This window comes from Podarcis tiliguerta (assembly GCF_965153285.1).
Source record: "Podarcis tiliguerta genome assembly, chromosome: 10".
NCBI lineage: Eukaryota > Metazoa > Chordata > Lepidosauria > Squamata > Lacertidae > Podarcis > Podarcis tiliguerta.
The window spans coordinates 69,389,424-69,405,712 of record NC_139543.1 but is presented as its reverse complement, the minus strand read 5'-3'; the positions used below and the strand labels follow the sequence as shown (position 1 = coordinate 69,405,712).

At 48.7% G+C, this 16,289-nt stretch overlaps 1 protein-coding gene across 2 annotated transcripts in view; it reads right to left on the bottom strand.

Annotated features, from left to right (window-relative positions):
• UBE2H (ubiquitin conjugating enzyme E2 H) overlaps positions 1-16,289 on the bottom strand; it is a 73,482-nt gene that overhangs the window by 14,187 nt on the left and 43,006 nt on the right. For both annotated transcript variants that reach the window (XM_083402486.1, XM_083402487.1), the window contains exons 3-4: positions 15,217-15,291; positions 109-148 (exon numbers count right to left, since the gene is read on the bottom strand). In XM_083402486.1, coding sequence (XP_083258612.1) covers positions 109-148; positions 15,217-15,291 — 115 coding nt within the window. The remainder of the gene's footprint in view (positions 1-108; positions 149-15,216; positions 15,292-16,289) is intronic.

The window sequence follows — 16,289 nt, the reverse complement described above, 5'->3', positions numbered from 1 at the left end:
TATCCATTCTCTTCCTCTTCCTGAATTAGAAAAGAAGCTACGCACAGAGGTTAAGAGACAACCCTCCCCCTAAACAATTTTTAGTACAAAACAACTTCAATCACTTACGCTTCGTCAATATTGGGATGGAAAATTTTATTCATGAATCCTGCAATGGAGACAAACAAAGGAGATGTTAGCCACCTTTATCACCGTTACCTTTTATTTACTTAAGAAAACTTATATATGATTGTAGTGAAGCCTCTAAGTGGTTTACAAGAAATATTAAAATGATCAATAAAAAAAGTTGAAAACACTGAGAAGTAATTAAAATTAACTGTAAAAAAAAAAAGAGATCAAAACAAATCAACATCTACATTTCCGGAGAGGCTTGCCTAAATGAAAGTATTTTAAGGAATGTTCTTGCGCTGAACAACTAAAAAAAATGGCATGCGTGTCCCTAGTTTTGTTCTGGTGAAAGCCACGGGTCCCTAAAGCACAATGTGTTGCTCCGCTCCTGAATTCTGTCATTAGCGCATGGAAAGGGAGGGTGGGGGATCCAAAACTACAGTTTCCCATTTGAAGATGAGCAAAACCTATTGTCAGCCAAGCACCACCAAAGCAGATGGGGGCTGGCTCTGGAGACATCGCCGCTGCCGCAGAATAGAGGCGCTCAAGAACTCAGAAATCACCGCGTTATGTTCACTGCATCTCATGAAGCCCATCTTAACACATTTCCCGAGATGTAAATGGTTGGGAGTTCCCAAGGCTTATTAAGAGAGACACAATTCACTGATTTGCGCTTCCCAGAACCTTAGTAGCTGCCCCTGTCTGAAGCCCAAAAATGGCTGCAGGCGTACAGAAGCCCAAAAATGGCTGAAGGAGCCGGCGTACAGCTTCCAGGTCATGTGGCCAGCATGACTAAGCCACTTCTGGCAAACCAGAGCAGCCCACGGAAACGCCGTTTACCTTCCCACCGGAGCGGTACCTATTTATCTACTTGCACTTTGATGTGCTTTCGAACTGCTAGGTTGGCAGGAGCAGGGACCAAGCAACGGGAGCTCACCCCGTCGCGGGGATTCGAACCGCCGACCTTCTGATCGGCAAGTCCTAGGCTCTGTGGTTTAACCCACAGCACCACCTGCGTCCCTTGAAAACCATTAGCCAGTGACTGAATACAGGTGGGCCTGCTCTATGAACTTAACTCTCCTGGGCTGCATATTTACTATGGCTATGTGCTAATCTGATGCTGATTTAACGAGAAGCCGACAGGCAGGGTCAAAACATGCAAGACTCAACACTTGTGCCACTGAAAGGTGCATTTGTTGCTCTGTTTTTGGAAAACTCAACCCTAAGTGTCGCTTCCAAATCACGGGAGCTGCCGCCGCCAAACTCTAGAATTCCTGGCTCACAAACACAGGAAAGCACCCGGGGTTTCAGAATTCTTGTCCACCTTGAACCCATGGCCTGAGGGTTATCAGACAGGGGCCATTGCCAAATCGACCACATTCCAGGCCATTTGGCAGGTGCAGAGCTTTACGTAGCAACAGAAAGCAAAAGAGCAGGATGCAGGCATCACAGGCTAGTAACCTCCCTTTAGATGGGAGGAGGAGACTCCAGTAGCATTGTAAGAGATGTAAACCTTCAAGAGCAGAGGACTTGACTGCCACATCTTCGTTCCAGTCCTCCATCGTCTTTTAGGTAAAGGTAAAGGGACCCCTGACCATTAGCTCCAGTCGTGGCCGACTCTGGGGTTGCGGCGCTGATCTCGCTTTACTGGCCGAGGGAGCCGGTGTACAGCTTCCGGGTCATGTGGCCGGCATGACTAAGCCGCTTCTGGCGAACCAGAGCAGCGCACGGAAATGCCGTTTACCTTCCCGCAGGAGCGGTACCTATTTATCTACTTGCGCTTTGTGCTTTCGAACTGCTAGGTGGGCAGGAGCAGGGACCGAGCAACGGGAGCTCACCCCATCACGGGGATTCGAACCACTGACCTTCTGATCAGCAAGCCCTAGGCTCTGTGGTTTAACCCACAGCGCCACACGCATCCTCTTTTACCAACTCCCAATTAAGGTCGGCCTGCGACTGGCTTGCCCCTTGGGCTCTGTCCAACTCGAGTCACTATTTAGGTGAGATGTGCACACCAGCTCCCAGAATCTTTGCTTGGTCACCTAGGACCCAGGGCCAAGAGGATACTGCTTGAAGGCCTTGCAATTGGGACTTCCTGGCCTGACCTGCAACTGCCATGGGACGAGTGGGGGGGGGGGGCAAGTGTCCAGCTGACTGGGTGAGCCAGAGGCAGCTGCTATACACCTCTTGGGAGCTGAAGGTCAAGTTCTTCCCTGCACTGGGTTTTTTGTTTTGGTTTGACGTCCCCTCAATCCCCATCCAGAACAGAATTCGCGAGCAATGGAACAGGGTGGAGGACATACGTCCTCGCGTGGAATTGTGTCGGCATTTTGCCTTGTGCTTTTGACAAGCAGGAAGACACTTTTCGGGAGTGCTGGACACGTTCTCGCCAGCCCATTCCAAAAGCACAGCAAGCACGGCCGTTAATGTTCCAACAGCCTCATCAGATGATCAGGAGTACTGGCTGGCTGCCCTGTGACCTGCTATGAGCATCCAAGCAGCTCTGCTTGCACATATTATACTCTATCTTCTCCTCCCTCCACCCCAGACAGTGTTTCTGTCTCCCCACCCTACCCCCACAGATGTTGAGAGATTCTCACAGGTAGAAGACTACCCGGGCCAAAATCTAGCATGCCCCTTCCACAGCAAGGCACATCCAATTTCCAATTCACCAGCTTCCAGCTGCAAGGCAAGATCCTGCCTCTAGTTAAAGGAAGCTAACAGCCTTGCAAGGGACACAGGTGGCGCTGTGGTCTAAACCACAGAGCCTAGGGCGTGCCGATCAGAAGGTCAGTGGTTCGAATCCCCGCAACGGGATGAGCTCCCGTTGCTCGGTCCCTGATCCTGCCCACCTAGCAGTTCGAAAGCACATCAAGTGCAAGTAGATAAATAGGTACCACTCCAGCGGGAAGGTAAACAGTGTTTCCGTGTGCTGCTCTGGTTCGCCAGAAGCAGCTTAGTCATGCTGGCCACATGACCTGGAAGCTGTCTGCGGACAAACGCCGGCTCCCTCGGCCAATAAAGCGAGATGAGCGCCGCAACCCCAGAGTCGGCCACGACTGGACCTAATGAACAGGGGTCCCTTTACCTTTACCTTTACCTTTACCAGCCTTGCAAAACTCAACCCATCCACCGAAAGCTTCTCATATTCCAAACTTGGATCAAGAAGATGAGACAGCCTTAGCAGGAACACTGTAGAAGCAAATTCGGTGGAAAGGTAGCCATTTTTTTATTTTAATTTTTTTTAGCGCATGAAAAGAGTGACTGAAACTCTTGAACTGGCACAACAGGGCACAATTGCCAGGTTGGAGGTGAGGGTGTGCTCAGGGCTTCAGGATCAGGCCCGTCTCCTTCCAGCCCTGAACTGGGTTCTTTTACTTCCTGCCTTACAAGCAAGAAGGGCTGACATCCAGCCCTATGGGGAAAGGCTCTACAGCACTACAGAGGTCAACCTTCCCACTGCCACTGTTGGCAGTCCCCTCCAATTCAGATGCACCAGATGGAGAGAGCAGTTATTATTGCAGTATTATTATTATTCTTGCAGGCCCTATACGGCCTAGGACCCTCATACCCATGGGACCGCCTCTCCTGGTATGCCCCACAGAGGAACTTATGGTCTTCAAATAAAAACATCTTGAAGGTCCCAGGCCACAGGGAGGTTAGGCTGGCCTCAACCAGAGCCAGGGCTTTTTCAGCTGTGGCTCCGATCTGGTGGAACGCTCTGTCACAAGAGACCAGGGCCCTGCGGGACTTGACATCTTTCCGCAGGGCCTGCAAGACGGAGCTGTTCCACCAGGCCTTTGGCCAGGGCACAGCCTGACTCCCTCCTTGGCAATCTTCACAGAACTCTGGCCCAATGGTTGCCATCAATTTGATTTGAATTAATTTTATAATGAAATGTTTTTGGAATGTTGTACTATCTTATTGTTGTTAGCTGCCCTGAGCCCGGCTTCGGCTGGGGAGGGTGGGATATAAATAAAAATTATTATTATTATTATTATTATTATGGAACTCGCTTCTAGCTGAGGTCACAGTGAGGGCTCCCTCCCTGTTGAACTTCCGCCATTTATTCAAGACTTAAAAAATAAATAAAAAAATAAGAAGGCTTTTAAAACTGATTTTTGTAGAATGCTCACCCCAGGTAGACTTGCCTGGTGCCTTCGTTACAAATCATTAGGTGCCAGGCAAAAACAACTGGCCTTTTCAACTGGGAGGAGGTTACTGCTTGTGAACATGATGTGTATTTTTGTGTTTTTATATTGCAAATTGCCACGTGATCATGGGATGAAGGGCGACAGAGAAATTTAGTAAGCAAAAACAACAAGTATTCATTTTCAGTCTTGGTGCCTCAGGTCTCCTGCACACCCCTTAGAGAAGACGGATTAAGTGGTATACAAATTGTTGAAATAAACAAATAATAAACAGAATTGCTAGCCAGCCACCAGCTGGCAGAAAAACAGCCTGGAGGCAGGGCACATTTTTCTCGTCTTCTCATTGAAAATAATAATCATGAGGAACAACAGACCACCCACATCTTGTGGACATATTAGCCAGCCTTCTGACGTCAGTATTATAACCATTATCACCACCAATTGCCAACCACAAACAATAAAAAGAAGCTGGGTTTTGTGGCGAAGCCTGGTGGGATTATACAATTATAACTAAGTGAATATTAGAATTAAATATTTCTATTTTCACTCGCTGCTGCTGGCTGACAGGGTACCCAGCAAACAGACTTCGGCACCTGCCTTCTGCAATACGCTATGAGCATCGTTAACTAAGGTTTATAATCCAAGTACAAACCTTGGCGGAGAAGCAATCTTTAACCACGGCCCATGAACAATGGTTAAGTTGCTGGGCTCCATTCGCACATAACACCGAGCCATGGTTTAGCACATCATCCACAGTTTACACAACATACTCCTATTCTTTTCTATACGGGGTAATTCACAGAGTGTCCTCCTATTACAAACCTATTACAAAAAAATAAAATGTAAAAAGCAGCAGAAAGGCACTCTTTATAATTAATGTTTATATCAAGCATCCGGACATGTGAATCTGGTTCTGTAAGCCACACTGAGAGCTTTTAAAGTCCAAAGGTGGGGTATAAATCCCTTGATTTATAGGCATATATATTTATATGCATTTATACGCATTTATATCCCTTGGTTGACACTGGTGGCGCTGTGGGGTAAACCACAGAGCGTAGGACTTGCCGATCAGGAGGTCGGCGGTTCGAATCCCCGTGATGGGGTGAGCTCCCGTTGCTCGGTCCCTGCTCCTGCCAACCTAGCAGTTCGAAAGCACGTCAAAGTGCAAGTAGATAAATAGGCACCGCTCCGGCGGGAAGGTAAATGGCGTTTCCGTGCGCTGCTCTGGTTCGCCAGAAGCGGCTTCGTCATGCTGGCCACATGACCCGGAAGCTGTCTGCGAACAAACGCCGTCTCCCTCTGCCAATAAAGCGAGATGAGCGCCGCAAGCCCAGAGTCGGCCACGACTGGACCTAATGGTCAGGGGTCCCTTTACCTTTATATCCCTTGGTTACGCAGAGTGACCAAGGAGAAAAAGGTTCAGTCTTCAAGGGCTGGGATCAATCAGGGAAGGTAGCCCCCCATCCCAGGAATTCCATGGGGTGGCTGCCAAGGGGACTGCTTCCCTTGGGGGGGCGCTGTTGTGCCAAGGTCAAAACCAGCCCTCCAGTACCAACTAGATGCTGGATCTGTGCCCACACAGAACCTGTGAAGTGTGTATGGGGTGGGAGAATGTGCATTTCTGCAGAGGTGCACTGCACTGCCAAAGCTCTCAATGGACACCTCCGCTTGACAAGATGCCCATCACAATGACAGGCATTTGCAGCGCAAACAGTAATTAGCAGCAGCAATGCCTGGGAAGCAATTAGCATCTCGTCACCACGGAGACCTGCCACCTTTTTCTGCCCGATTACCTTGGGTTCCCTCGCTGAAAAGCTGGTGGCGCCTCTCTTAATGAGGTACTGAGCAGCGCGGGCTGGTTCAGGGAGTCTAGACAGAGCCTCACGCCGCCGCCGTCCCTCTTCCCGGCCACCAGCCTCCCAACCTCCTCCGTTATCAGAGCTCTTTTGAAAAATAAATAAAAGGATCTTTTTATAGAATCCGTATGGAGGGAGAGAGAGGCTCTGGGAGGCAGGCAGGCGACTCTGCCGAGTCTCTGAGAGGTGCAAGCAGAGGCACAAAGCCAAACTTGCAGAAGGGCAAGCCGTCCTGGCAGCGAGGCTGGAGCCAGAGGCAGTCCTGCATGGAGGCCAGTTAAGAGGCAATGGCTTCAGGCAACGAATGTGTCACACTATTGAAGGCGGTGAAGATAAGAGGGGGAGACACCTGAGCTGTGGGGGCCACAATTCCCCAAGAAAGTTCTTCTACGTCACAAGGCCCCTCCGTCACCACCTGCCTTTCTGCAAAGAAGGGTGGCAACCCTGCCGCTTATATCAAAATTTCTCAAACTTGGGTATCTGACTGTTTTTTCAGACTACAGTTCCCATCATCCCTGACCACTGGTTTTGCTCATTAGGGATGATGGGAGTTGTAGTCCAAAAAACCCAGCCGGAAACCCAAGTTTGGCTTGACTACCCTACGTTCTCCTACAAATGGACCTTGAGCTTGTTTTGGAAGTTCTAGCAGGGGAGCACAGCTATCGTATACCCTTGACCGAAGGACGGTACACTCCTTCTGTCTGGGATGGTCGTCCTCTTCCACCGAGCGAGCAGCTTCGGGAGGGATGGACATGGAGTGGTGAGGGAGGAAGGGGACACCCGCCTAGCCAGCCCGATCAGCCAAATCAACCCTGGAGATCAATGGGGTGACAGATGTCGCAGCCAGATCGCCCTCACATCCAAAAACATTCCAAATTTAAGGATGTCCAGGATAATTCACCACACCTGTAAGAAGCGGTGGCAGAAACTTTTTAATCTATTATCATCTCCTGCCACAACTGGAACAAATAAAGCCAACTCACGAGGAGTTAAAGAGACATGCTAAGCAGTGGCGTAGCGTGGGTTGTCAGCACCCGGGGCAAGGCAAGTAATTTGCGCCCCCTAACCCAGGGCAAGGCAAGCAATTTGCGCCCCCCCCCGCTGCACTGTCCCTCCCCCAGATAGTCCCTCACTCTCTCTCCGCACCACACCGCACGCCTGGCACCCTCCCCTCCACAGTGGGTGGCGACCTGGTGGCTCGGATCGGATTCGCACAGCCAGCACTGCAGTGAGAGAGAGTGAGTGAGCCAGGTAGGGGCAGAGAGCTGCGAGTGCGAGCGCCCCCCCCCCCAGATGTTGCGCCCGGTGCGGCCGGCCCCCCCTGCACCCCCACGCTACGCCACTGCATCTAAGACAAAATCTAAGCGTCTATCTGAGAAAACAACTCCAAGGGTGATCAAAGAAACTATGCCATCCACGGCCGTACCCCATCAGAGCCCTTCCAGGGCATCTCCAAAAACCGCAGATAGAAGCGAGTCGGTGACCCTAAATACTGATTTGAATTCACCGCAGGATCGGCTAGCTTTGTGTCCAAAAAAAGGATGGAACTTGGTTCTAATTCCTCAAAAGCTCATTTTGGCCAATTATCCGAAATCGTTGGGCCCATGTGCTGGGATGGATCGCATGAAGCACCTTCTGTCCATTTTAAATGGTATTTTATCAGGGGTGGTAAAAACATCTGACACAGTTGCCACAGGGTACCTATATCAAGACAGTCACTCGGTACGAGCTCTGATCACGTTTCTAGATCATAACCTGGCAAATTTTATTTTTAGAGCAAGAAATCTATTCAAACACAAAAGGATAGAGCTACTAAGAATTTTTGAAAACAGAGCACCAACAGCTCCCCTCGTGACTCCCAGGGGTGATAGAGGAGGGCAACCAAAATGGTCAAAGGCCTGGAAACGATGCCTTATGAGGAACGGCTAAGGGAGCTGGGCATGTTTAGCCTGGAGAAGAGGAGGTTAAGGGGTGATATGATAGCCATGTTCAAATATATAAAAGGATGTCACATAGAGGAGAGAGAAAGGTTGTTTTCTGCTGCTCCAGAGAAGCGGACACGGAGCAATGGATCCAAACTACAAGAAAGAAGATTCCACCTAAACATTAGGAAGAACTTCCTGACAGTAAGAGCTGTTCAACAGTGGAATTTGCTGCCAAGGAGTGTGGTGGAGTCTCCTTCTTTGGAGGTCTTTAAGCAGAGGCTTGACAACCATATGTCAGGAGTGCTCTGATGGTGTTTCCTGCTTGGCAGGGGGTTGGACTCGATGGCCCTTGTGGTCTCTTCCAACTCTAGGATTCTATGATTCTATGATCTATTCAAACACGAAAGGATAGAGCTACTAAGAATTTTTGAAAACAGTACCAACAGCTCCCCTCGTGACTCCCAGGGGTGATAGGATGCTCGGAACAGAGGATCAAAAAGAAAAAACCCAATTTGGGAAACGCTGGTTTATAGGCATCAACCAGGGCTGGGGACTCTGCAGCCCCACTCGATGTTAGGACTCCAAAGCCCATCAGCCACAGCAGCAAGCATGGCCGAGGATGATGGGAGTTGTAGTCACCCGTAGCTTTTGCCCTCTCCTCCTCAGGCACTGAATCTTGCCTGCAGCCATCGCTGCTCGGCGTCCCTCCCTTCTCTTATGAAACCCTCCAACAGGAATCCTGCACCCTTGCTCCGCATTGCCACCTCTTCCTCCTCTTGGCTGCAACACATCTGGGACCACTTCCCTGGCCTTGCCACTCTGGAGGTTCTTGGCTCTTCTCTCTCGTCCCTAACATCTACGAGCCACAATCTCTATGTTCTACCATCACTTAGGGTGGCAAGAAGCCTCTGGACGCCAGCTGCTGGGCATCACAAATAGAAGGGGTGCAGATGTGCTCAACTTCTGCTTGTGTTGTTTGGGCTATGAGAATAGGATGCTGTACTAGATGAGTCACTGGCCTTAACCCAGCAAGGCTGTTCTTACTACAGTGGTGCCTCGCAAGACGAATGCCTCGCAAGACGGAAAACCTGCAAGACGAAAGGGTTTTCCGTTTGCAGAGGCGCTTCGCAGGACGAATTTCCCTATGGGCTTGCTTCGCAAGATGAAAATTGACGAAAAAAATTGAATTTTTTTTTTGCTCCAACACCCCTTATTCTGAATCGCTAAGCTGCTAAAAGCATTTTAGCAGCAAAACCGCTAATCCCCCCCCTTAAAAAGCCGTTTTTAGCCCTTTTTTAGCCAATAGCGCTAATAGCGCTAATCCGCTAATGGGCTTGCTTTGCAAGACAAAAAAAAACGCAAGACGAAAAGACTCCCGGAACGGATTCTTTTCGTCTTGCGAGGCACCACTGTATCTTATTCTCTGGCCTAGCTGAACCCTCTGGCAGCTTCTCTTAACACAGGCTTTCGGCGCCAGCTGTTGCTCTGTCGCTACTTCTCAGTGCTTCCACACAGGCTTTGCTGCTTCACACAGAGCTGCTCTCACATTAATTTTTTTTTTTTTTTAATGTATCGTATAGTATTTATTTTTTTGCACAACATGGATAGATCTTTTCAAAATGAGAGCAGGAGCATCAAGTGATACTGAGGACAATCCTAGTTGAGATCTTCTACTTGTTGTTTTTTAGGTAAAAGGGACCCCTGACCATTAGGTCCAGTCGTGGCCGACTCTGGGATTGCGGCGCTCATCTCGCTTTATTGGCCGAGGGAGCCAGCATACAGCTTCTGGGTCATGTGGCCAGAATGACTAAGCCGCTACTTCTACAGGTATGTTTTTGGAAAGCAAGAAAAGCCAAGACTACAGGTTCTTTAAAAAGCCAGACCTAACCCTAACCACGAATGCTCTCCCTTGGGCAATTTCTGTACTTAAACCCTGGGTAGGCAAACTAAGGCCCGGGGGCAGGATCCAGCCCAATCGCCGTCTAAATCCAGTCCGTCGAAGGTCCGGGAATCAGCATGTTTTTACATGAGTAGAATGTGTGCTTTTATTTAAAATGCATCTCTGGGTTATTTGTGGGGTCTGCCTGGTGTTTTTACATGAGTAGAATGTGTGCTTTTATTTAAAATGCACCTCTGGGTTATTTGTGGGGTCTGCCTGGTGTTTTTACATGAGTAGAATGTGTCCTTTTATTTAAAATGCGTCTCTGGGTTATTTGTGGGGTCTGCCTGGTGTTTTTACATGAGTAGAATGTGTGCTTTTATTTAAAATGCATCTCTGGGTTATTTGTGGGGCCTGCCTGGTGTTTTTACATGAGTAGAATGTGTGCTTTGATTTAAAATGCATCTCTGGGTTATTTGTGGGGTCTGCCTGGTGTTTTTACATGAGTAGAATGTGTGCTTTGATTTAAAATGCATCTCTGGGTTATTTGTGGGGTCTGCCTGGTGTTTTTACATGAGTAGAATGTGTGCTTTGATTTAAAATGCATCTCTGGGTTATTTGTGGGGCCTGCCTGGTGTTTTTACATGAGTAGAATGTGTGCTTTGATTTAAAATGCATCTCTGGGTTATTTGTGGGGCCTGCCTGGTGTTTTTACATGAGTAGAATGTGTGCTTTGATTTAAAATGCATCTCTGGGTTATTTGTGGGGTCTGCCTGGTGTTTTTACATGAGTAGAATGTGTGCTTTGATTTAAAATGCATCTCTGGGTTATTTGTGGGGTCTGCCTGGTGTTTTTACATGAGTAGAATGTGTGCTTTGATTTAAAATGCATCTCTGGGTTATTTGTGGGGTCTGCCTGGTGTTTTTACATGAGTAGAATGTGTGCTTTGATTTAAAATGCATCTCTGGGTTATTTGTGGGGCCTGCCTGGTGTTTTTACATGAGTAGAATGTGTGCTTTGATTTAAAATGCATCTCTGGGTTATTTGTGGGGCCTGCCTGGTGTTTTTACATGAGTAGAATGTGTGCTTTGATTTAAAATGCATCTCTGGGTTATTTGTGGGGCCTGCCTGGTGTTTTTACATGAGTAGAATGTGTGCTTTGATTTAAAATGCATCTCTGGGTTATTTGTGGGGCCTGCCTGGTGTTTTTACATGAGTAGAATGTGTGCTTTTATTTAAAATGCATCTCTGAGTTATTTGTGGGGTCTGCCTGGTGTTTTTACATGAGCAGAATGTGTGCTTTGATTTAAAATGCTCCTCTGGGTTATTTGTGGGGTCTGCCTGGTGTTTTTACATGAGCAGAATGTGTGCTTTGATTTAAAATGCACCTCTGGGTTATTTGTGGGGCATAGGAATTTGTTCTCCCCCCCCCTCAAAATATAGTCTTATTTCAAGATAAGGTCTGAGGGACAGTGAACCGACCCCCTGCTGAAAAAGTTTGCTGACCCCTGAAAACCCACCTAAAAAGAGCAAACTGACAGTTACACACATCAATTGGTTCCCTAGCCTGCGTTTGCTAAAGTTGGTAGGGAAGCAATCCCAAAGACAATGGAATTCCAAAAGAGGGTAACTGTGCGGGCTGCCCTTACTACAGAGCGATGTGAATCACCTCTCCATTTAGGTTGTCGAACTACCATTTGTGTTTGTTGAGAAGAACGTGGCAAGAATACTGAGATGCAGGTTCTGTCAGCAGCTAAAGGCTTGGGGACATCCTTTAGTCTCCTGCAGATGTGCGAGACATACTGAGCGGTAGGTGCCAACAACTCAGAAACTGGATGCGAGATGGGGACAGCTGAGTGGAAAATTCCCAAGATTCTGCAGAGTCACCCCTGTAAAGTGCCTGCTTCACGTGTACAAAACGGCAAACATTTGAGGGAAAAGAAGAAGTTGCCCTCACTCTTGTCCAAATATTTCAAGGCTCGGATGCCCAGCTTGTTTCTAAGTGAAGTCTAGCGTCCAGATCAAGGGAAATAATAAAAGGTAAAGGGACCCCTGACCATTAGGTCCAGTCGTGACCAAGTCTGAGGTTGCGGCACTCATCTTGTTTTATTGGCTGAGGGAGCCGGCGTATAGCTTCCGGGTCATGTGGCCAGCATGACTAAGCCGCTTCTGGCGAACCAGAGCAGCGCACAGAAACGCCGTTTACCTTCCCGCCGGAGCGGTACCTACTTATCTACTTGCACTTTGACGTGCTTTCAAACTGCTAGGTTGGCAGGAGCAGGGACCGAGCAACGGGAGCTCACCCCATCACGGGGATTTGAACCGCCAACCTTCTGATCGGCAAGCCTTAGGCTCAGTGGTTTAACCCACAGCGCCACCCTTAAGGGAAGTAATAGACCCACTCTATTTTGCCTTGGTCAGACCACACCTGGAATACTGTGTCCAATTCTGGGCACCACAGTTTATGAAGGATGTTGAGAAGCTGGATGATCAGGGGTCTGGAAACCAAGCCTAACGAGAAACAGCTGAGGGAGCTGGGGATATTTAGCCTGGAAAAGAGAAGGCTGAGAGGAGCTATGGAAGCTATCTTCAAATATCCAAAGGGTTGCCACATGGAGGATGGAGCAAGCTTGTTTTCTCCTGCTTCAGAGAGCAGGACTCGAATCAATGGCCTCAAGTTACAAGAACGGAGATTCTAACTCAACATCAGGAGGACCTTTCTGACAGTAAGAGCTGTTTGACAGTGGAACGGACTCCCTTGGGATGTGGTGGAATCTCCTTCCTTGGAGGTTTTTAAGCAGAGTTTGGATGGCCATCTGTCATGGACGCTTTAGCTGAGATTCCTGCATTGCGGAGGGTTGGACTAGATGTTCCTGGGGTCCCTTCCAACTCTACAATTCTATGATTCTATCTACTTGAGAGGTTAGTTCCGAGTGCTACTAAAAATCTGGCATCTGTACACATTTCCTTTCAACAAATGCAGCGCTGGGTTTCTTAACAGGCAGATGTAGGGCCAGCTTTCCTGTAGCTGCACAAACTCAGCTCCACCCTAGGTGGGTTTTTCTCCCAAGTGGCGACACTTGAGTTGGCTGAGGACGCAAGCCTGGGCCCGCCCTAGAGAACGCTGTGTGTTAAGTGGGCTGACAGTAGTTGAAAAGCAAATTAGGGAAGAAGCAAAGCACCCTGAAAATAGAATGCAGATACACTATGCAAAGGTCTATTTTAAGTCATGAAAACAGCCACGGCCTGCTGACTCAAAGCAGGATGTTAGGCTGTAAGAGGAGGCCGCCTGTCTCGTCCAAGCATCTTGAAGAGACGCATGACGTCTCCACACCGCTTCTCCCTCAAGCTTCTCCTGTTCCCTAGATGGAAGAGTCCTCATAAGCACCTCTGTGGCTTGACATATAAACCTGCCCTTAAGTGGAAATGCACAGTCACTGCTGAGTTAGCAACCTCCCTTTTCAAAACTCCAGGAAAAGCATGCCGAGACTTGCCGCAATTCACTGCGGCCCCCAAGTTCATGCTTTAAAACTGTTTAGCAACAAAAACCACTGCTTGGAAACTGTAAACATGGGTTTGTCCCATACTCAAAGTTGCATCTGCTAAGAAAACAATGAAAGCAAGTCCCAGTGCTCTGCCATGCTCTGATGCAGGCATCCCCAACCTTCGGCCCTCCAGATGTTTTGGACTACAATTCCCATCATCCCTGACCACTGGCCCTGTTAGCTAGGGATCATGGGAGTTGTAGGCCGAAACATCTGGAGGGCCACAGGTTGGGGGTGCCTGCTCTAATGGGACCGACCAAGTCACAGAACCCAGGGTGAGAATTCGTAGATGCTCAGGTGCTGTGTCACTGTGGACTGAGAGAAGATTTAAACTGTGCCCCCCTTGTGTCCTTAGATGAACTCCTTTACTTTCAATACGGCGAGGAGGGTGAGCCTTCTCACTGGCTGATCACCCCGGCTTCCAATCTGTTGTGCCCTCCTGTCCTGTAGGTGGCACCCACATATCATCATATTGCCTTCTCCCACTCAAGTACGCAAGAGCTGATGACTCATACAGGAGGTCTGGCAGTGGGGGGCACCAAGGAGGGTGGAGGAAAGCTCTCTCCCAAGTGATGGGGGGTGGGCGGAGAGAAACAACCACACTGTGCCCTGCCCTGAATTCTACGGGCTCTCCTTTTGGTCACAAGGAGGAGAATTTTGTAAGGAAGAATAAACACCCTTTGGGGAGAGTGAGACAAACACCATACACTTTTAACACCTGTATCATTTACCGCAAGGAAGCAACCCCATCCTCAGCAGGCATAGAGCCACTGAGCTTTCAACTTTGGCAATACTTAAGAGAGCCTGGTTGGGATCTGGGTGGCGCTGTGGGTTAAACCACAGAGCCTAGGACTTGCCAATCAGAAGGTCGGCGGTTCGAATCCCCGCAACGGGGTGAGCTCCCGTTGCTCGGTCCCAGCTCCTGCCAACCTAGCAATTCGAAAACACGTCAAAGTGCAAGTAGACAAGTAGGTACCACTCTGGTGGGAAGGTAAACGGCGTTTCCGTGCGCTGCTCTGGTTTGCCAGAAGCGGCTTAGTCCTGCTGGCCACATGACCCGGAAGCTGTACACCGGCTCCCTCGGCCAATAAAGCGAGATGAGCGCCGCAATCCCAGAGTTGCTCGCGACTGGACCTAACGGTCAGGGGTTCCTTTACCTTTAAGAGAGCCTGGTTAGTCAGGGAGACAGTATCTTCTGCATCCATTTGGAGAAAAAGGCATGGTTCCTAGAAATACAAGCTTCTAGATCTCAGGCCTACAGAAGAGCTTTCCCCTCTCACTGGACAATGCCATGTTCACTGCAGAAAGCCAGCTGTGCAGACTGCACATGGACTGACTGTGCTGCTCAGATGCATGGACCAGTCAACACACCTGTGCCCAGTTCTGATGGGTGTGTGGGTGTGTGTTGCGGGGACTAGTAGTGCTAAATACCACTTCCAATTTCTTAGTCCAGAGCTTCCTGGTGCTGCTCTAATGCAGAGAGGCAGGGGTGAGTAGAAGGAGTGTAGAGAGAAGATCAAAGATCAGGGCACATCAGCTACATATATGAAGCTTGTAGTCTAGAGACCCGAGGTTCAATCTCTCAGCTCCTGGGTGGGTCCAAGCTCTGGAACATCTGACCATTGTTCAGACATTGTTATCTCACCTCTTTACTTAAACAACAACAACCTTGGCAGAGTGTTATGGATAATTTGTGAGTTTCCTCTAGGAGTTAAACAAGCAAGAAAAATGGTAAACATTTGAATCCGTTACCTATAGATGGGGATTTGAAGGGGTATTTGTCAGGAAGGTCCACTCTGACTTTCCACACGCCACCCTCGTACGGTGCTGCAATCAGGGAAGGAAAACGGTGTTAGCTGCACAAACGCAAACCGAACAAATATCTTCAAGCATGGTTTGCATTCTTAACCATAAAGGCACATAAAGGACTGAATGATAACCCATTTGCTTCCAATGGGGCTTTTGCAGGAGACCTTCCCAATGGCATTGTGCCTTCAGCTTTTTGGACTACCCTATATTTAATGGCCACACACACAAATACTTGGCTTTTCCAAGGGGCCTGGGTAAAAACCTAATCCAGAGCCTTGTGAATTTCTGTATTTACACAGGGTCCTCCCAAAACTCACCATCAAATGAAAGCTTACAGTGATGGACTACACAACAAAGAGCAGTTCTGGTGCTTGCTAGCGTCATAAAAATATTCACCCACAGCATGGATTCTCATGATTTTGACAAAGGATTGTGAAAGCCCAACCACCAGATCACAGAACACAACCGTGTATGCACAGGTGACCTACGATTTGATGGTGCTTTTGAGGGAATCACTTATGATAATCCATAAGGATCGGTGCCCCAGATCCATGATTCTTACGGTTTGGTCAGTAGAGATAGAGGTGACCTGTGATGTGATGGGAGGTGGCAGCAGGGAACCTCTAGGGGAAAACAGTATGCCATTTTAAGAGGATCCATTCTACTTGGTCCAAAGTGTGTGCATTTGCCCCTTCTCGCTTTCATCCAATTTTCTCTCCCTTCCTCAACTGTTTCCCTTTCCTCTTCCACCTAAAGTCCCAGTTTCCTTCCCTTCCCAGCATCTGCCCGGACGCTGAGGTCCAGCTCCGAGGGCCTTCTGGCAGTTCCCTCATTGAGAGAAGCAAAGCTACAGGGAACCAGGCAGAGGGCCTTCTCGGTGGTGGCACCCGCCCTGTGGAACGCCCTCCCAGCAGATGTCAAAGAGATAAACAACTACCTGACATTCAGAAGACATCTTAAGGCAGCCCTGTTCAGGGAAGTTTTTAATGTATGACATATTAGTGTATTTTTGGTCT